The 21,410-nt window shown below is 40.7% G+C and overlaps 2 protein-coding genes across 4 annotated transcripts in view; one reads left to right on the top strand and one right to left on the bottom strand.

The window, feature by feature from the left end:
- Positions 1-3,238, top strand: part of CEP83 (centrosomal protein 83) — a 108,050-nt gene extending 104,812 nt beyond the window's left edge. The window contains exons 15-16 of the mRNA XM_070507059.1: positions 1,091-1,280; positions 2,271-3,238. Coding sequence (XP_070363160.1) covers positions 1,091-1,280; positions 2,271-2,375 — 295 coding nt within the window. The 3' untranslated portion in view covers positions 2,376-3,238. The remainder of the gene's footprint in view (positions 1-1,090; positions 1,281-2,270) is intronic.
- A 602-nt stretch (positions 3,239-3,840) lies between these two features.
- The window catches only part of PLXNC1 (plexin C1), a 141,605-nt gene continuing 124,035 nt past the window's right edge, over positions 3,841-21,410 (bottom strand). For all 3 annotated transcript variants that reach the window (XM_014841241.3, XM_044744568.2, XM_070507058.1), the window contains 8 exons: positions 16,566-16,620; positions 14,079-14,110; positions 13,874-13,981; positions 12,489-12,652; positions 10,475-10,622; positions 7,631-7,771; positions 7,463-7,537; positions 3,841-6,341 (listed from right to left, as the gene is read on the bottom strand). In XM_014841241.3, coding sequence (XP_014696727.1) covers positions 6,237-6,341; positions 7,463-7,537; positions 7,631-7,771; positions 10,475-10,622; positions 12,489-12,652; positions 13,874-13,981; positions 14,079-14,110; positions 16,566-16,620 — 828 coding nt within the window. In that variant the 3' untranslated portion in view covers positions 3,841-6,236. The remainder of the gene's footprint in view (positions 6,342-7,462; positions 7,538-7,630; positions 7,772-10,474; positions 10,623-12,488; positions 12,653-13,873; positions 13,982-14,078; positions 14,111-16,565; positions 16,621-21,410) is intronic.

The raw sequence follows: 21,410 nt of genomic DNA, 5'->3' as shown, positions 1-21,410 counted from the left end.
CTGGTTTTTCATTTACATCCAAGCACAGCTAATAATCTGCATCATTAGCATTTTTGAGCAGAGAAGATTTACCATATTAAGGTAATGGTAGTGGCATTGTATGATCCATTTGATTCAAGTTAATAAAAAAACTTTCAAATTTAGCTAATTAGTGGTAGCCTCCAGCATTTAGACAGTATCAGACTTTTGTGTAATGGAAATTGCCTGTAATATCAAGCAGTGGTGTTTTATAATGTGTACTGGTCTTCTTGGGTATAATTATTACCAAAAATGTGAACAGTTGTTTTTTTTAGAACACCCAAGAGGTTTCTAGACTGTGGAATTAATGCCAACTTTATGATACTCTGTTCCAAAGTGAGAAGCCACAAAATTCATTCTAAAACAAAATTCAACTTAATACCTCTTCCATAACGATTAATTTTCAAATATTATCATTTCACAGGATTGGGCAGTTATGGCAGATCACCTAGAACTTTTAGTGGGTTTGAAACTATATTTGATTGATGGTCAGGAAATTCATGTCCAAAAAGATGGTGATCTGCGAAGGCCTGAAAAGTTAGTTTTATCCATGTCATTTTTCCCTAAAGTTGGGTAGCTTTACCTTTGTCCTTAGCTACATTTTTAAAACTTAGAATGAACAGTATGAAATTCCCTATATTAGACCATATTTCACTTATAGAAATGGCAACTTCATAAGATTCAATGTAATATTGTCTTTATTTCTATTTGATTCCTTCTGTAAAATAAGACACCTTTTTGGTTTAAGGAGTCTCCTTTTAGTTCTAGGATTCATGGGTTGGGGGAGTAAAAATGAAACTAAAAATATCAAAAGATTTTTAATCTTTGATTAATTGGCAAATAAAATTTTAAAACAAGTTGATAGCCTGCAGTGCTAACATTAATACATATGATTAAGCTGTCATGTGATGTTTCTATCTTTCTAGATAAATAGAATTTTATGTAAATATTATATACAGGTAAATATTATTTAGAAATCCTTCACATCCAATTTAAAATTAGTCTGTGGATCATACTGTTCTTCAATAGAGTATAACTGTATTAAAGAACAGAAACACTTTTTCTTTTTAAGGCAAAGTGTTCCATTTGAAGATTATACAAGGCTTCAAAAAAGACTAAAGGATATACAGAGAAGACATAATGAATTTCGAAGTTTAATTTTGGTTCCTAACATACCTCCAACAGCATCCATCAATCCTGTTAGCTTTCAGTCATCAACCATGGTTCCAGGCATGGAGCTATCCTTTCCTCCTCATATGCAGGTATGAGCATTTGTTTTAGGGAAAAAATGTTAGGCAAACATTTCTATAAGTTATTACCTGTTTAAATACAGAGTTAAAAACTCAAATTTTTCTTTGCTGGAGAACCTTGCTAAGAAGCAAAGTGGATTTGAGTCCATTCTATCCTTTAGTGATAGTGCCACAGGTGAAATTTTCCATTGGGCAATCAAAAAGAAGAAACTTGATTGATGAGTCTGAGTAACCTAGAGTCTGTAGCTCACCCATATGATACCAACTACTGCAAGCATTTACTAATTAATACACTGCACTATGCATTTTCTGTACAATATTTTATTTAATCCTAATGAAAAATGCCTTGAGGGAAAGTATTATTTCCAATTTACAGATGAGGAAACTAAGTCAGGGAAGTGAGTGACTTGCCTAATGTCATCGCTAATAAGTGACAAGAGTTGAGTTTCAAACCTAAATCTATGTGATTCCAAAACCTGGGCTCATTCTACTGTATCAGGTCCCTGAGATATTGAAGGAATCAAATTGATTGGATGATTTTTTGGAAGATGAACTATTAATAAATAATTGCATTTATAATGTTGTAAGCACCAAAGATTTTAGTCATTGAATTGAATCTCAGCCAAAGTGCCTTGTTTATAATAAACTGCTATTAAACTCCACTCTTGTTAGAAAGTTGCTGCGTGAGTACACCTGGGCTCTCCATTAGTATTTTCTGTTTCACTCCCTGGTGAATTTTACACCTAAGAGAACAGACTCTGGGTTTTGCTTAAGACTAGAGCCTGAGGCAGGAGAGAAGCAAGGACTAGTTGGTAGTCTAGCCCACGCGGCCGTGTTCTTAGACTACTAAAATGGCCATTCTTTCCTTGCCAGATGTTGCAGGCCTGAATAAAAGAGGCACTGAGGCTGCTGCCTAATAGTTATTTTTCCACCAGTTTTTTTTAACAGTCTCTCTTGCTGTGCTTTGTCTGTTCTTTTCTTTTTCTTTTCTGTGCTTTTAAGGAGGAACAGCATCAAAGGGAACTCTCTCTACTTCGCAAAAGACTAGAAGAACTAGAAACAACACAAAGAAAACAACTAGAGGAACTTGGATCTCCTGGGGAATAATGTTCTCAAAGAAAAGGCAGATCAAAAGGGGTGAAATCAGTCACTCAATAAAGCTTGAAGTTTTAACATATGTGGTATTTAGATACTTTATTACTGGTTGCCAAAACACTGGAATGTGCCTCAAGAAAAGGTCGCAGCTACATGCTGTATTGCAGCAGTGTCAGGATTTTAGGATTATACTAATGACAAGTGAAACATTAAAACAGCTGCAGAGATGTTTAAAATATTTGACAACCCTGTGAGAAGGTGAAAAAAAAAGTAAATAAAAGGAACTAATTAGAGAATCAAGTTTTAAATTTATTTTATTAATTTTACTTTGTTGAATTTCCTTTTGTGTTTTTTTAAAGATTGGCACCTGAGCTAACATCTATTGCCAATCATCTTTTTTTTTTCCTTCTCCCCAAAGCCCCCCAGTACATAGTTGTATATTCTAGTTGTAGGTCCTTCTGGCTCTGCTAGGTGGGACGCCACCTCAGCATAGCTTGATGAGCAGTGCTGGGTCCACGCCCAGGATCTGAACCCGAGAAACCTTGGCCACTGAAATGGAGTGCCTGAACTTAACCACTCAGCCATGGGGCTGGCCCCGTGTTGAATTTTTTTTGGCATTTTGCCTGAAATATGCTCATATTGAATTCCCTCTTCCTTTTCTTTGTTATGCTCAGCAGTAATAGGATCAGTAGACATTTTCTGGTTTATATACAAGAGTTATAAACCTCTACTTCTTTAAAAAAGATGACAGTTTAAAAATCAGCATAAAAAATTAGATGTCTAAATATATGTTCATTGCAAAACACTACCTTTTCTAAAAGCTGTGTGCACGTAATTTATTAAAGAGCTTAATAAATATTTTTCTATCTAACTATATTGTCTTGTGTTTATTTCAGCTGTGCAGTGTGTATTTCATAGTGTAGAAGATCTCACTGATTTTGGCTTTGTTGAGTTAGAATTAATAGAAAATGAAATACAAATAATTAAATCCTGTGGCTGTATAAAACAAGGGCCATTCATTCTAAAACTTGAACCCAGTGGGGTCCCTTTAGAAATACTGTTGGTATTTAACTTTGCCTCCCACGGTTTTGGATCTAACCAAATTATTATAAATGTTTTATTTCTGTGCATCCCTAAGTATGCCATCATTTGCTTTTTTATGTAACATCTTTTAAAGGAATTCTGCTGGAAATAACTTCACATCAACAAGGCAAAGCTCAGGTCCACTAAACCAAGTGGAAGGTTTTATCCAGAAGTCTTCATGGTCGAAAGGCCGAGTTGATAGAGGAGGCCAGGAATGTAACTGAGCGGCCCTTAGCATCATTTAGAAGAAACTAGATTTACTTACTATGTAATATAGATGGTTATTTATAGAGTATATGGTGACACCTTGTTCCTGAAAAATAATTTCCACAGAGCCGCTTAGAATAAAAAATCTATTATAACTAGAAGATTTGAAGGAAAAAAAAAGTCCACATTTACATCAAAATGTTTATTTTTGGATATAGACATTTAAAACATTCATCTCCAAGAACAGCTTCAATCAGGTATACAGTAAGAAATAGACTTTAAATCCCTAATACAGAAAAGGTAACAGAATTAATTTTTAAATGCTGCTGTAGACACTAGTGTTAGAAAAAAAAGTTTATAAATGAATTGTTCTGCACCAAAAAAATATGCAAAGAAACTTGAAAATAGAAATTGTTTGCCATTTGTTTCTCTGGTTGCTGTTTACCATAGACCCAGTGACTGATTGTCTTCAGCACACATCTAATTTGGCCATTTACTGTGTTTGGCTAATGTGATCCAAAATGTGATCTAGACAGTGCTTTTCACTGGAGGATTGACAAACACGCTACATACATTAGTGAATCTCCACACCACCTCAGTGAGGTAGGTTAGCAATATTATACAGAAATTGAGGCACGAAGAGGTAAGTGACTCGCCCAAAGTTCCCAGCAGCACAGTCCCTGGAAGAGGAGGCAAGTCTCCACACAGGACTCATGTGCCAGAGAGCTGGACAGGGACACCCTCATGTAGCATTTACTAAAGACTTACATAAAGCTGTAGCTGATCCTTTGAGTTTTCATAGCATTTCTGTACCCTCTTAAAGAAGGGGAAGTCTTTTGGGCAACTCTCCTACCCTTGGCTCTCAACTCTCCTCCTATTGTTCTCTTACGAACGCCTTCATGTCAAGACCGTAGCAGCCTTAGATGGGGGGACCAGACCTCTCACCTTTATACTTAAGTAAGTAACCTATTTGGTAGTATTTTTGAGGTGTGTCCATTGGACAGACAATGGTCAGAAGTGATGGGATTTGGGACGGTGCCTATCAGGGCACTAACTGCGTATTTTCTGTGATCAGTTTGTTGAGGTATCACCTCTCATTCTTCACCAGATGTTGAGGAGCAAAAAGACTTGCATTTATTTAAGACAAATGCACGTTTAAATCCTGATCTCCCATACAGTGTTGGTAAATGAGTTTAAGGAATGTGTGATCAGTGTTGAATTTGCTACTTGGAAAACTTACTTTCCTCAGTCTTGGATTTGGAGCACCAAGGGTAAAAGGTGCCACAAGGAAAGTTTGAGAGTTGCCAATTACACTTTTTACTTCTCATTTAATAGAAGGAAAACACAGTGGTATTAAAATTGGTCATGAGCAGCAAAAATTCAGGAATAAAAAATCAATAAAAAGACTACAGTATAACTGGATAGGGAATTCTTTAAAAAGAAAGGCATGAATAAAATGGGTATTTTTCTTTCTCTTGTGAGGAATACTTTCAAAAAGTACATAGTAAGACTAAGATACCAAGTTGTATACTAATTTTTCAGGCCTTGGGCCTCAAATATATATATTCATATATAATACTCCAGTGTGAACAGCAATTTCATGAAATGTAAAATGTATCATTTTTTTGTTTTTAATCACACACAAGTATTTATAACCACAGGTTCACCAGAAATCTAAAGCAAGGAGACACTAGTATAGAAATGTAGGAATAGGGGAATGAGTTAGTCCTCCACACACGGTTCTGATCAAAGTTTTTAGACAGAAATAAACTAATTTATTTTTTTTTAACAATAGCCAACATGTCCACTATCAAATACATTTAGTATGAAAAAAGGAACATACATTAGGACGAAGTATCTGGGTAAAATGCTGTCGCATTTAAATAAAGCCTACTCACTCTCCTTGCTTTAGAGCTCCTTAGTGAAATGGAGGTGAGTTCGATGGAGTGCAGTTGGTAACCACTGAAAAACACCAGCCCTTTCAACAATGTTGCAACACTGTTAGTTTTTGGTTTAAACACACACACACACACACACACTCACAAATGCTAAGTGTACACACTACCAAATTTTGCGGTCAGCTTTTCCAAGAACTACTGGGGAAAGTTTCAATGCTGCAAATCCTCGAGGTTGCCCTACACCCCCACCTTGTTTCCAAATGACTCATTTCACATTTTGTTTTGATGATTGGCAGTGTCCCTTTTCTGCAGAGGTGCAGTGTAGTCACAAGTGCTACATAGCTGTAGTTTTCAAACAAAACCACTTATAATTTGTGCTTAAGTGGAGACTGTAGTTACAATACTGACACTTGCTTACTGGCCCTGTATTCTCTGTAAACAAGGAGGCTGTTTGCAACAACCACTTCAACTCTATTTACAGAAGGGTTCCCACAGTAGACACACAGGCACAATGGTTGGTATGCTTTCTAAAAGCTGTGCATGTGCCTTGGTCTCTTAAAAAGACAGTGCTCCAAGTGGAACCTATGTGCAAACTTAAAAAATTAACGACAGAGTAGCTCAAGCAGCCATTTTGCTCCCAAGTCGTCTGAAGAACTTTGCCAGATTAAGCCAGGGCCCAGAGTGCTCACATCCACTTGCATTTCTTCTTTTCATCAAATAAGACTTTTACATGCAAGAGTTGTTTCTGAGCTTCTTCCAGCCCTCGTTCTCTTTCTAGTTTATTTAGAATCTGTTGACAATTAGAACAGTTATTTTAGATATTGTGGTTTTAGCATTACAATTCTGATTTTTGCATTCCTGATGCCGTGAGTGGTAAAATCTGTATGAAACAGATGCCAACATTTTCTTCGATCATTTACATACTCACTTTGCAAGTTGTTTTGCTAAGTCATTATCACAGGATCAACAACACTTTGGCTTAAAATAGAAGCTCGCAAGAAATACCAACTATTTGCTTACAAATATGGGGCCAGACTTCCAAGGCCCTGTTTAATGCATTATGTCACAGCCATTCCAAGCACAGCAAGCATTCCTGGGCAGCCAACATGCAGGCAAGTATTTCTTCTTAAATGCAGCAGGCAGGGGCATCCTGGTCAGAGATAAGTATTTCCCTTCCCCTCCCTCCTCTCCCCTCCCCAGTGCTTCCCTTCTAACCCCTGACCCCTGGAAAGAGGGATGCTTATCATGTTTAAGGAACTCATTGCCTCTACCCTACCTTAGCGCTTCACTTGATCTTCAAGTAGCAAATGGAATTGGTGAGCTATTCTCACCATTGACATGGATAGCCTGTGCCAGCATGACTGAGTGGGGGGAATCAGGGAAGGGGGAATTAACATATATTTGGAAACAGCGCATCTGATGACTGTGTCTGTGTGAATTCCCAAAGAAAAACATCCAGATTAAGGAGAATTAATCATAAAGGAGAATGGTTTATTGAAATAGTTGCTTAAGTTAGAAATGTCATACTTTCATATAACTATTGAATACAGAATCTAGGCAATTTAACAAGCTTAGCTTTCATTTTAGCAGATTACAATCAAGCATAAGCTGGCCCCATTTAATAGGACCACTACTTACTCATCAAAGTTAACTTGAGTCACTGTGGCTGTAGGCCCCATTAACTCAATGTAAATTCAGGCTGGTCCAAAGCTGGGCAGCATGATAAAACTAAGGGGCAGCCACGTGCAGGGTCTGGCTTGGGCCAGGATCCCCCATCTCAGACAGGCTTCCTGGCCTCCTTTGCTGGCTATTTGGGATGCCAGAGCTGTCCTGAGACCTACAGAATGCTTTATAACCAAATCCTGGTGACTGATTCAGATCAATTTTTAAAAATGTTATTTAAAATCTTACCTCATCAAAATATTTTACGATGTATTTGTAGATTTCTGTCAAGGCCACTTCTTCATTAAATTCATTTTCATGTTTCTTAAAGAAAGAAGGCTTGTTGAGAAATTCTGAAATGACTTTTTTTTTTAAAAAAAGGAGTAACCAAATCTTATTTCTACTTTCTAACCATACCTTAGATTCCTGAGTTAAGAATTCTTCCATTTCTGAAGATGACAATGGAGGCAATTCCCTGATTGCTCTGTAATAAGATTTTACTTCGTCTTTGTAGGTTGGGATATCCTTGGCATAAAGGAGTTTATTAGTTGGTGCTTCCTGAAAAAAAGCAATCACCGCCAAAAGAGTAAAAAAACCATGCGGAATTTATAACAATACCAATGCAGCTGAATCTCCACCACTGTTATTACCTCCTGTTAACAAGCCTGCTTCGTGCAGTAGGGCTTCATAAATGTTGACTGAATGACTGACTGCTGTCTAGATAGTTCTGGTGAGTCACTGTTATTTTCAGGCAGATTAAATGCTAATATATTCTGCCTTTCTCTCATAAAAGAACTAAAATTATTATTTTTGCATGATTTTGAGTTACTGTAACAATGGAACTTATTTCAATCATAGTTCATTACTAATGGTTGTAAAAGCCTGAATTAAAACATTTGCTCTCATCCTCACCCACCAGTGAATTTTGGCATTTATAAAAGACTTGATTGTAGGTCTGATTGAGCCATTTATATAACAGTGAAAGTGGTAAGTGGCAGTGGCAGATCTTTTTGCTTGTCCTTTTTATTTTATTAGATTGTATGTGAAGATCTTCTAGCGTCCTCAAGAAGTGCAAGGTCATTAGTACTGATGTCTGATTTTGCAAAAGTTCCCTGGCAGTTTGAAAGTTTTTATGTAATTATAACAGTGATATATATATATAACATCTTCACTTAAAAAGTCATGATTTTTCTTAAAATTAAAAAAAATTCTACTCAGGGAAGATAGGTGAGTTAATGATAGGGTCCCAGTACATTTTTAAATGTATCAGTGGCTTGAATGGCCATATCAATGGCTGAATCAATGACTTGATGCATCATTGTGAAGGATGCCTAGACTGAAATATTACTGAGATTTTTTCATTTGTCAAGTTTAAGTAGAACCCACAGATCAGGTGATCATTCATTCAATAAAGATTTATTTGGCCAAGCACTGCACTGTGAGCAGGCACTGAGTGTAAAAAGGTGAAGAAGACCAGCACCGCCTTAAGAAGCTCACAGTCTAGTTGGGAAGACAACTACACAGTGCTTATACTATGATACCAGTAACTAGTAGCAGGGTGTAGAGTAAAGAAAAGGGGGTCACAGTAACTTCGAGTGATCTTAAGCAAGACTTGTTACCTCTCAGAACATCAATTTCCTCATCTATAAAATGAGGGTAATAATAACTCCCTTATGTGGTTCTCATGAGGATTAACTGAAATATACTAAGAACATAGTAAGTAATCACTAAATGGCCATTTTTTACTATGAATAAATAAGCATTTAAGTGTCTTTCAGTGTGTTGCGTGCTAAGAAGAACTTTATTGGTCAAATGAAGAAAGTGCGTGGGTAATACATCAGGGGAAGTTCGCAGAGTAGGTATATTTAGACTGATCTGAGTCTCCTGCAGTTTCTGGTACACATGAGGAAATCACGTGTGTTGAATGAATGAGTAAGTAGGGTTTTACTACACAGAGGGTTTTGAGACAGGTGTGGGATGAGCACAGGGATATGAAAACAAGTTCACAGTAAGTTGGGGAAAAGTAAAAGTGTAGCATTGAAGGTCTATGGAGTATGCAAGAAAATGATGAGGCCAGAAAAAGAGAATTGAAGGCCAATCAGGAAGGGCCATGTGGCACTGTGAAGATTTTATCTGGTAGGCAATGGGAAGTATTTACAATTTTTAAGCAGGAGATTGACAAGATCAGATTTATGTTTCAGAAAGATAACCTGAGACAGTGAAAAGGAAAAGTTGGGCGGGTGAGATGGACGGCAGGGCCAAGGACACCAGCAAGGAAGCAGTTATTCCCGTGGAGAGGGCATGCAGGGATAGCACAGAGGAATGAGGAGAAAGGGACAGAGACATTTTGGAGAAAGAAGTGAGTAGTAACCAACTGGGGGTAGAGGCTCGGGGAAGGGAGGAAGAAGGAGTGGAGGATAATGCCAAGGATTCTGCCTTGAGAGACTAGGCAATGCTAGGAAGGCAAAAGTGAAAACAGGTTTGCTTTTGCAGAAACGGTGGTGAAAGGGAGCTCAGGTTTGGCCTGGGAGTCTGAGGCACCTCTCAAGCATCAATCACCCTTCATTCCAGGCACGCTTAAGATCCTTCTGCAAAGAGCCACTGCTCAGCATTAAAAGATTTTCTGAAATCCATGAGGCACAGCTACTGCTCAGTTTAATATACTTTGGAGTGCTTGAATAAGACCAAAACATCTCTTTCAGAGTTTGCTCTGTATTTTTACCTTTCTTTGCTTTCTTAGGGCTTTTGCTCAGCAAAGAAAACCATAGGAAAAACAATATTGGTGTTTTGATTATAAACTGACAAACTGGTGGTGTTAGAAATCTCAGGCAAGATTTTCTTCCCTAAAAGCAATTTGCTATATTCAAATAGACTCTTTTAGGTATATTCAGATGGAATTAATTTAGGCAAATTTCAGTAGTTTCATACTTCGGGTTTGTAATTTATTAGTGTCCACAGAATGTTTTTGTAGGAAACAAAGAAAATTTATACTTTGTGGTAAGTTTCCACAGGCAGAGTTCTGCAGTAGGTAGGGATAATAGTCTACTATTTTGGTTTTCATTTAAAAAAAAAAACTAGATTAAAAATAGAAATAAATGAGACAGATTTTAAAGAAAAGCCACTTTTCAGTGACCATCACTGTTTCTTTTCAGCTCGTGTGGTGTAGACCAATTGTTTATTATTTGAATGTTGACAAGAAAGAAAGAGTGGTTTCTTTCAGACTCAGGAGGACATACCAGAAATACTAAAGCTGGGCCTTACCTTCCCGAGTTGCTGCTCCGTGAGAGAAAATGCATCCATGAATGCCTGGGCAATCACTGATAAACAACCGTCTATGTGTGGTGTCTTCTTAATGTCAAAGACAAACTGAGGGTTCTTCAGGATGTTTACCCAGAAGCGAAGGGGAAGGCTGTTCCAAGAGAGAGAAATTTCTTTTCAAATGCAGCCATTCATATGAGGCGGATGCTCTGTTTATCACAGTTTGTAAACGGGTGTTTTTGTCCTTGTTATTGAAGTATGCAAGTCTGCTTTGCCAAACATGCCAAGCAACAGATGGCAGCATCCCTCAGAGAACAAGAGGGGTTAAACTGACAGAGCTGCTGAAAGGGACAATCAGCGCAGGATAAGCCCGAAATTAGCCATTGGCAAGAATTTTCTCCAGATAGTTCTAGACTATATTTGACTACAGTTACCAACGAGAACATCTCATCAGATCTCCAGAACCTGACTTCTCACCCCTCTAAGTGCTACACTTCAGTCACCATCATCTCTCACCTGGATTATTACGCCCCAGCTCCTGACAGTTCATTCTTCCACAGCTACCAGCAGTCCTCGTAACACAGAAACAGACCCTGTCTCTCCTCTGCTCAAAGCCCTCTGTGGCTCTCCGTCCCCTCCGAATGAAACCTCTGCATGACCTGGGCCTGGACTCTCATCTACTTCTGTTCACCATGTTCCTTCCAATCCCATTGGCCTCCTCGCTGTTCCTCATGCACACCAGGCAAGCCTGCGCCTTGGGACCTTTTGCTTTTGTGTCCATCTTCCTCAAACTGTCTTGCCCGCCACAGTCTTGTGGATAATGCCCTCACCTCTTTTAAGACCTGGCTCAAATGTCATCTCCATGAGGCCTCTCTGACCACCCTGTCCTGCCACTCTCTATCCTCCTTTCCTACTTTGTCCACTGCACTAATCACCTTCTAATATACTGAAATCCACCTATTTTATTTCTTGTCTGTCTCCATTAGAATGCAAGCTTTGTGTATAGTTCATTGCTATATCTCCAGCTCCTAATAGTGCTTGGCACGTAGTAGGTACTCAAATAAATATTTGAATATGAACTTGGGAATCATTTAAAGTCCTTCCATTATCTCCTTCTTCACTACCCATGCTCAGATGCCACGATCTTCACAGTGAAATGGTACCTGCAGCACCCAAGCTTGGTGTGGTGTGGGAGTGGCAGGACCTGGGAATAAGAGGCTAGAACACAGGAGGGGAGTGAGCCGGAGTAGAGAGTTGGGAGAGACCTGGATTAAGTGGGAGGAGATCAGACCTAGAGCTCTGGAACTTCAGCTTTTAATATTTATTTAATCGGCCTGGCTAACACCCTCAATGCTTGGGAGAGCTTGAGCTTGCACTGACAGTTCTATTACATGTTAACTCTGACTCTTACTCAGCTCGTGCACAAAGTATTTCCAACAGAGGTAATGAGCTATGTCTCTTTACTGAGGAGAAACGTAGAATAAATGTGGATGCCTTGCCACAGCTTAAAGTAAAATGTTAAAAAATGCAACAAAACACAATCCTTTGACTAATTCTCATGGTCTCTGAGTACTACATTTGATCAGCTAAAGGCAGACATTTCTATACAGAATCACAATGTAGACAGCTTAGAAACTGCAAAGTGGTTAATTCTCTGAGGGACAAATAAGAGTCTTTCATAAAATTACATGAAAAAAATACAAAATATTAATTTCTCATCTTTTGCTGGTCAAGCTAAGCTTGTTTTAACATTCCACACAAAGTCTTTTTCATGCATTAAGGATAATAGAGTTTGTTTATTTTATCCTAAAGAACAGGATTCTCGGCATAGGAATGGTTTCGTTTATTGTTTAAAAATAGTAACAGAGCAAGAAACTGCTTTGACGTAATAGCTTACCAAGCCAAGATATAGGATATAGGGATAAATGGATCGTTCTGTAACTCTCCCTGCCCCCCTTTTAGGTAAGATGCTGTCCCAGATTCTTGAAAACAGTAATCACCTACTGTTTGCTCCCACCTGTTTGTTTTCCAAATATGTACAACATCAGGATCTGTGATTTTTTTGTTTTCAGCCTGGGCATCCAAAAAGTCAAAAAAGTATTTTATAGCAAATGGGGCTCTGCTGTTGGGTAAACTCCAGATGCTTCTAAAAAGTTTCTCAAGCACAGAGTGAATCGCCACCTGAAAGGCAGAGAACATCAGACTTGGGAGATTAAAGAAAACAGGGCAGCGGCTTTGAAAACACGATGAAAAATGAACTCCCAGTTCAGAGAAAATGATGTGCTGTGCAAAACAGAGGAAAAACAAGCCGAAGAGAGACTACATAAAATTGTCACCGAGGCCGACCCTCACTGGATGGGGCGACGGTCCTGGAAACCCACGCTCAGGTTTAGATTGGTTCATACGCTTCTTGCTGGTACCAACATTGTTTAGTCAACAGACAGGACATCCTAGATACCTCTAGCAGTTGAAAGGTCAGTTGTAGGGCCGTCTACATAAACCAAAAAGCCACGGGTGTTTAGCTTTTATTAGTTATGTTCAGCCTGGAAAAACTCAAGTGACGTTGCTCAGTTCCCAGAATTTTTCCCGTTGCTCATATTTCCATCATAGGGTTTTGTTGTGTACTTTCCAAAGAATTTGAGTGTTTTACAAAAACCAAATAGGCAGAGTTCTGTGGGACAGATGAGAAAATCAAGAGGCTCTGGTGGCCCCTACCCGCTAGACAAATCTACTCAGCTCTAAGCAGACCTTCTGCCATAATCTGAAGCGGCAGGCCCAGCAGGAGACTAGGGCCAGGTGCAGATAATAGCATTTATATTGCTAGTAATTTCAGGGAAAAAAAGATCACCACAGACTTCTGTTAATCCCGCTAAAAGCCACATAAAATAAAATCTGCTCCCGATTTGCTATTCCACTGGCTTTCACATCTGACACTTCTATATGTGAACAGAAGTCTTAATTTTAAAATGAAAAAAAAAAAATCAGAGTTACTGGGTTTATAGTCACTGACCCCCTCCTTCATTTTATTTATAATTCAAAGAGGGAGTTTTATTGCTCATCTATAACAAATAAACAAAAAGGAATAATTATGCTGTCAACCTAAAAAAATAACAATAGTGAAATGGTGGGTAAAGGGACTGGGAACAATATTAAATGCCTGATTGAAGATGCTACAGTAGAAATTTATAAAGTGCTGTTATCTTTGCAGTTTATTAAAAAAAGACAAAAGAAAGAAGAAGGAGGAGGAGGGGGTAGGAAGTGTGTACAATTTAAACTTTTCATTTTGCTTTGCTAGAAGGCACAAGGGATTTGTAACATTTTCACACTTCAGTGGAAATTAAGTTAAACACATCATACACCCCCTAGGTAGCCATAAAAACGCTCCCAGAACAGTAAATGTACCTTGGTCGACAGCAGTTTTGTCAAATACATTTCTTTTACTTTGAACTTGTGCTTCCCTCGATGTCTCTTTCCTTGCACATCTTGGAAGGCTTCTGAATCTGGTAAAATCTAAAGGGAAGTCAGCAGAAGCGTTACCCAAGGAGACTCTTCGTGCTACAGAAGGCATCCAATTCACAGCAGCAAGCACAAGAAAGTCTGAACTCACCAAATGGCAGTGGTCTTCCGAGTATTCCACTTCTGAACGCCAGAGAAAGGGAGAGAAAACATTAGAAAAACAACCACGGGCTAATTGGCCTGCTCATAAAATGCCCCATTTGTGCTATAAACAGAAGAGGTTACTTGAGCTCTTCTGCTTGAGCTCTTCACAGCTACCTTTTCTTTCCCCTGCTGCATCTTAAGATCTTAAGAGCAGTGTGAAGACGGATGGGTCAGGGACTGGAGTGGGAAGCAGCTTCGCTGTCGCTGGAAGTGTTAAAACAGAGGCTGAGTGATCACTTGCTGAGGACGGGGTAGGAGTGGTGCAAGTCCCATTCATTTAACAAGGGTACCTGGAGCAGCCACTCTGTGCTAGGGGCTATGAGGCGAACGCAGTAAGACAGCCCTAGATCCCGCCCTAATGGAACTTACATCCTAGCCAATGAGAGACTTCATACTACTAATTACACAATTAATTAATTACAATTGTGATAAGGACTGTGAAGAAGAATTATATGCTAAGAAACTCTAATGAAGGACCGAGCTAGTGTGGGAGGCTTCTCTGAGGAAGGGATGTTGGAGCTGAACCTAAATGAATGGATAGAGCTAGCCAGACAAATGGAGGAAGGGGCATGGGTGTAAAGGTCCTATGATGGGAAGGAACGTGACTCCTTCTAGATCTGAAAGGAGGTCAATGAGGTGGAGCTCACAGAACAGTGTGAGAGTGGCACCAAGTGAGGACAGTCTTGGAAGAAATGTGGCGGTGAAGGGAGTGGTAAATGGAGGGAAAAGAGGGGTTAAAGCACTAGGGGTTTTGTTTTGAAGATGAGAGACTAGAACATCTTGAAATGCTAATGGAAAAAATACAGTAGATGCAGAGATATAGAAAGTACAAGTGAGAGAAGAGATGATTGGCCATGTAAGAATGCTCAGAAGGTTGGAAAGGATGGCAGGATCCAAAGCACAGGTGAGGGACCGGCCTTGGATGGGAGGAAGGACAGTCCTGGAATGTCAGGGGAAGCAAGGAGGAGGAAATAGGCGGACGCAGGTAGGGTGGTAGGTTTGGTGCTGGATGTTGAGGGAGCTCTGATTTCTGTCTTCTCTGTGAAATACAGGGTGGAGTCATCCACTGATAGGAGAGCTGTGCGGGTCAGAGCTTTAAGGAGAGAAGGTAGCAGTATGGAGAACACAGAGTGAGTTGTCTAGAGAGACGCAGTGGGAGTAGGTTGCACTGAGACCTGGTGAAGTTGGGCACTATCAATTTATAATGACTCCAACTGTGCTGTTGTGTGCCTTTTCTCCTGTGGCCGCCTGAGTGTAGGTACAAGAAACGCTAGGAGTTGGGTTCATCCAGGGTTGGGATTTTGACAGAGAGGGTGATGAAAGGACAGAGGGGCAGGGGGTTTGGAGGGTTAGCAGGAGAGTGATCAAAATGACGGCTCTCAGCTGGACTGGACGGAGAGGAAGCAGAGGCGTTGAGTGCCTGGAGGTCCCATGAAGAGATCCAGATGCAAGATCCCCAAAGAATAAGCTCTGCAAAAGGCCCAACCATTGAAGCCTAAAATACACAGCTCTTCCGCTTTTTACAACACAAGGACCCCAATCCCCTTATGCCAGAATGACTGCCACCCTCTGCAAGATGGCTTCTCTCAATATAGCCTGATGTAACGATGGATGGTGGGCGGTCCCCAAAGGGATGTCCTACAAGCTACCAAACTATGCTATTGACTGGGGAGCCCTGCCTTCCCCGTTTGCAGTGACCAGGCGCTGGGACCCACCAGGCTGCTCTTAGTACTAATTCAGGAATCTGGAAGCCCCACCTCCAGCCGTGTGTATGGCAAGGACCTGCTGGTGAGGCCCAGAACCTTTCCGAGGGCTGAGAACTGATCGTCATGGCCAGGGTATAATGTCTCTGGAGACAAATCTGGAAGGGGTCTAGGGACTTTCTCAAGGCGCCGGCACAGTGTTTTCCTGCCCCGAGGCTATCAGCGAGGTAGAAGAGAGTTTAAAGACCAGCCTGTTGACTTTCCCATAAAAGCTCCCCCTTTAGTTTGTCTCTCCCCACTTTCTGGGTATTCTGTAAGTGCTCTCGCTAGGAGATTTGGGCTTTCGAAGTGGATTATCTTATTTGTTCAGGCTTGCGGGGCTGTGTGATTATCTGCAAGCTTCCCTCTCAGTTTGCCAGCACATCTCCTCTGTTAGGCCCCATCCTACTGAGAAGTTGGAGAAACTCTGCCCTGAGCTTAGGGCTGTTCAGAGGCAGCAACTTCCTCAGTAGCTCGGCAGTCCAGGCCAAACACCGTTTACTGTTTCCTGTCCTCCTTGCCGGGCTCACATTCTCAGGACCAGAAACAGATCGAGATGGCTTTTCTCCACTTTCTGAGAATTACATAGCAACAACTCAATCTCATCTTTTTGACAATATATCTGAGAGGCAAAAAGCGACACTTTATAAAGCTGGGTGAGAACAAAAGGTTAACAATATTATATTGGTTACCTGAAGTAAAATTTGCTATCCTCTTAAAGACTTTTATAGTGGAGCCATTTGATATCTGAAAGCAAAGATAAAAAATATATGAGTTTTCAAAATTTAATGTATTTCTCAACTTCATCCAGGAATTAGATGGCTGGATGGATCTTACATTCTCTCACTTATTAAATCAAATATTTATCAAGAATTTCTATGTTCTGGGCAGTGTGCTGGGTGGAGGCTGGGGCGCTAAGGATGAGCAAGACACTGTCTCTGCCCTCAAGGAGCTCACGGTCAAGTGAAGGAGACAGACAAGGCAATGAGATGCCGTGGGGCAAGTGCCAGGAGGGGGAGGCCGAGATGCTGTGGGAGCAATGGGAGGTGGCCAGCCCCGGAAGAGGGGAAGACCAAGCTGCGCTGGGATACACCCCAGCCTCTCGACGTCAAGAGAGGCTTGGGCCACTGTAATTTTTTGAGGTTCCTACTATGTTAAATGCAGAAACAGCTTTTTAAAAACTGTCTACCCTATGACAGAGCAGTTTCACATCTAGGTATATACCCAACAGAAATAAGTACATATCCTGATGGTAAACTATTTGTAACTGCCCCATACTGGAAATACCCCAAATATCCATCAACACTAGGATGAAGAAATAATTTGTGGCATATCCATACAACAGAATATTATAAAACAATGAAAATGAGCCAATTACTGCCACACACCACATGGATGAACCTCACAATGATAATGTTGAGCCAAAGAAGCCTGACACAAAGGGCTGCGTACTGTGTAATTCCTTTCACATAGAGCTAAATAAAGTCAAAACTATGATGTGAGATGTTTGGAGAAGAAAGGGGGGTAATGATTAGGAGGGGGGCTTCTGAGGTCTCCATAATGTTCTATTTCTTGACCCGAGGTAGTTACAGGATGTGCTCACTTTGTGGTAATTCATCCACCAGTACACTTATGGTTTGGGCTCTTTTCTGCAGGTATATCATATTCTTAAAAAGAAGCTTGTAAAATCATAAAAGTTGCATATACTTTTTAATAAAAACTTTAAAATTCAGGTATAACAAAGGAAAGTACTTAATGTTCACTAATACTAAGTGTACAGCTCAATGAATGTTCACTGAAGTGTTTACCAGTGTAACCACTACCCACATCAAGATATAACGTTATATTTCAAGACCCTGAGAAGTACCCCATTATCCCTTCCCAGTCAATAACCACCCCATCCTCATCCAGAAGTAATCCCTATTCTGACTTCCATCACCATTGATTAGTTTTATCTGGTCTTGAACTTCAGATAAACGGAATCATACAGTATACACTCTTGTGTCTAGCTTCTTAGGGTCAACATAAGGTTCTGCAATGTTTACCCATGTTGTGCAGCTACCAGCAGTTCGTCCTTTTTAAATTACTGTGTATTATTGCATTGTATGAATGTATTAATTTAAAAATCCCCACATCATAAAAGGACAGAGGTATTGACACGGCCTACGACATGAGTGAACCTCAAAAAATGCCAAGTGAAAGAAGCCACTCACAAAAGACCACATATGGTACAATCCCATTTATATAAAATGTCCAGAAGAGGCAAATTTATACAGACAGAAGGCAGATTAGTAGTTGCCTAAAGTAGGGGTCGAAGGAATGAGGAGTGACTGCTAATGAGTTCACAGTTTCTTTTCGGGGTGCTGAAAATGTTCTAAAATTAGATTGTGGTGATGACTGCACAACTCTGCCAAAACCCATTGCATTGTACCCTTTAAAAAGGTGACCTTTATGGTATACAGATTATATATCAATATATATTTCACATATAGATTATATCTCAATCAGCTGTTAAAAAATTACCACAGGGGACCAGCCCTGTGGTGGAATGGTTGGGGTTCTGCACTCCGCTTTGGCAGCCTGGGTTTGCAGGTTTGGATCCCCAGCGTGGACCTGCTCCACTCGTCGGCCATGCTGTGGAGGTGTCCCATGTACAAAATAGAAGAGGACTGACACTAATGTTAGCTCAGGGCTAATCTTCCTCAAGCAAAAAACCCCAAAAAACAGGAGAATTAACAATGGATATTAGCTCAGGGTGAATCTTCCTCACCAAAAAAAAAAAAAATTACCACAGACTTTAAATGTTCACATTTGACAAATCTTTTACCACATGGATACACTATTGTAATACCTATGCATAGCCTCTCTTGGAGATAAAGTCAAGAGTTCTCACCTGAGGCCTTTTGGGACTGTGGAATACAGGACCAAATGGCCCTCCAGTGCGTCCCTCCCCGACACTCAACCAGGGGAAGAAGTGCCCTTCAGGCCAGGGGGACTAGATGCTAAGATGCAGAGGGCAGGCCTCACTCCTTGGGAGGTGTCAATTGTTCTAGGGGCTAGTGCACAAAAATACAAGACAAACAGATCTAAAGGAAGAGGCAGGTGGGGGATACACACACCCTCACCTCATTCTGGGACTGTGGAGAGAGGACGAACCCTGTCCTTTCCGACCATTATCGGCTAAGTGCTTTCTCCGGCCCGTTCCGAATTCTAATTCTAATTTGGGGCTGTCCTTCCACAGTTTGGAAAAAAGGAGAAACCAAGAATTTATCTTCTGGCCTGCTGCACATTGGTTATCAGAATGTACAAACCTGCTGGGCAAGCACCAAAGGATTACAGCCTAATCTCCTTCAAGTTGCACCCGCAGAGGAAGGAACACAGAGCGAGGAGCCCCCGGGCATAGCTGTGCAGCCAGCTGCGTCCAGCCAACCATGAAGTTGAGGCCAGAGGCCTCCAACTGCTGGTGTTCACGACATCTTATGGAGAAGGGGACACTGGGCAAGGGCTGGCTGGGACCATCTGGCTTTGCCAAGTGTCTTCAGCACAGATTCTAAACTCTTACTGAGCTCTTCCACTCTGCTGTTGTTACCAACCCTCCTCCCCTCTCCCCTTGAGCCATCCATTGTTTTCTGGCTGATTTTTCTATTCTCCTCCAGATCTGATGCAATTACAGTAAACAGTCTGTGCAGGCACCCCCTTAGCAACACTCAGACACCGAGTTTATGAGAACGTTTGAACAGAGTCACAAAATTCACGCCTATGAAGAGCTGGATATGCTCTGTTTCTAAGCCAATAAATATCTTTTTATAAAAGGAAGCTGGTGATTCATCCTGGGTAATTGTCAAAGAATGAATCCCAAATGGATCCCGTTGAGTGTTGAGCCAATACTCCGCCACTGTCAGACGCTTTGTTTTGCCAAAAGCGAGCACCCTTCCTCTATAATCACAAACACCGTGGATGGGCCTTCCGATGAGGAGCACTGCCAGAAGTTTAAATGTCTTTTCAAGAGCTGGCAACGACTCATGGCCGGCGCTGTGCTCGGGCATTAAGATAGTGCAGACGCGGCTTGTACCAAGGAAATTTTACTCTGAAATTATCTCCCGAGAGCAAGTGTAAAAGCATTTTATTAGTGGATGAGTTGTGTGTGTGTTTGCGCATGTACGTGTGTGAGTGTATTTCTAACTTCCACAGCTGCTCCCGGGCTGGAACATTTGCCCGCCAAGTGACACCTTAACACCATCATGGAGACAGAAAACTAGTTTATTTACAGATGTTTGTGAGGGGAAAAGGTTTCCATTTTCTATTTTGCACAAGTCAGCTGCTGCTGAGTTAAGGACAGAAACGCCTTTTTGAAAAGTGCCACAGAATCCAAAGTGTTAAAAATATGATGCTGTTTGTTCCATCCGAGGAGCTCCGAATGCTTTCCTGAGGGTGACTCATTAATCCTCCCCTACTCCTGTGAGGCAGGGAGCGCCCTCTGGGCCCCTACTTTAGGAATGAAAACCAAATTAAATCAAAGAAAGATTAATGTCACTAGATGGGTCTGCGGCAGGAATGTTCCTCCAACCCAGGGCAGAGCTGGTACACACGGCAATTTCAAATTAAATTCCTTCTACTCTCACGATGCTCCAGAATTCAATGTGACAACAAGGCCATACCCCTTCAATGGTGGCTGGCCACGTTGGAATGAGGCAGAGATGGCTGTAGACTTTTCCATCATCGAAATTAGGAGTTGTGAGCACACAGGGAGAAATGGAAATTTAAATTATGTCAACAATTTAAAGTCACTCCCGAAACAAACAGAAGCTACTCATCTTCCAAACCGTTTGCAAGTGAAGGTGAGGTTTCTTTGTGGTAAGATAGGCATAAGTTGAAGATAATTCCATAAAAGTAGATTTTCTAGAAATATAAGGTTGAACTTATATTTAACCTTAAGAAACTGCCATTTTTGTGGGTAAAAATGGTTCAGATTTTGGAAATTTCATCTGGTTTATCCTAAGAGGAAACTTGGAATTTTAGCCTCAGAATTTTATGGAAAATTATGAACACTGATTATATTCACAATTGAATATGAATATGGTCTGAAATATTATACTTTTTCCTTAAAGAAAAAAATCTGCAAACACAATAATCAAATCACCACATGGAAACCCTTACTGATATCTCTCATTCCTAAAATGACATCACATGGAAACAGAATTCTGCTCCGTTAGCGTTGTCCCAGCAGCCACTTGTCAACACTGCTCTCCCCGTCTTCCCCTTAACCCTCCCCACTGACACCCCAGGGCTGGAGACAGATGAAAAGGCAATCTTTGTTCTCAGGCCAGAGGGATAACCTCGCTCAGTCCTTCAGTGGAGGAGGCTCAGGGCTCATCAGAGAGTTCGGAAGGGGCCTGTGAGAACATTCTCAACAGGCCCATCAGACCACACCCACGGTTCCTGGCACCCAGCACCGAGCTCTAAAGGACTCTTGAAACTAGTGAAATGCCAGTTGGGCTTGTGCTTCTTTCTTGTGTACTTGGAATTAGCCCTGGCCA

This window comes from Equus asinus, chromosome 4, assembly GCF_041296235.1.
Source record: "Equus asinus isolate D_3611 breed Donkey chromosome 4, EquAss-T2T_v2, whole genome shotgun sequence".
In the NCBI taxonomy this organism is placed as follows: Eukaryota; Metazoa; Chordata; class Mammalia; order Perissodactyla; family Equidae; genus Equus; species Equus asinus.
Note: the sequence above shows the minus strand (reverse complement) of the source record. Positions and strands in the feature narration are given on the sequence as shown.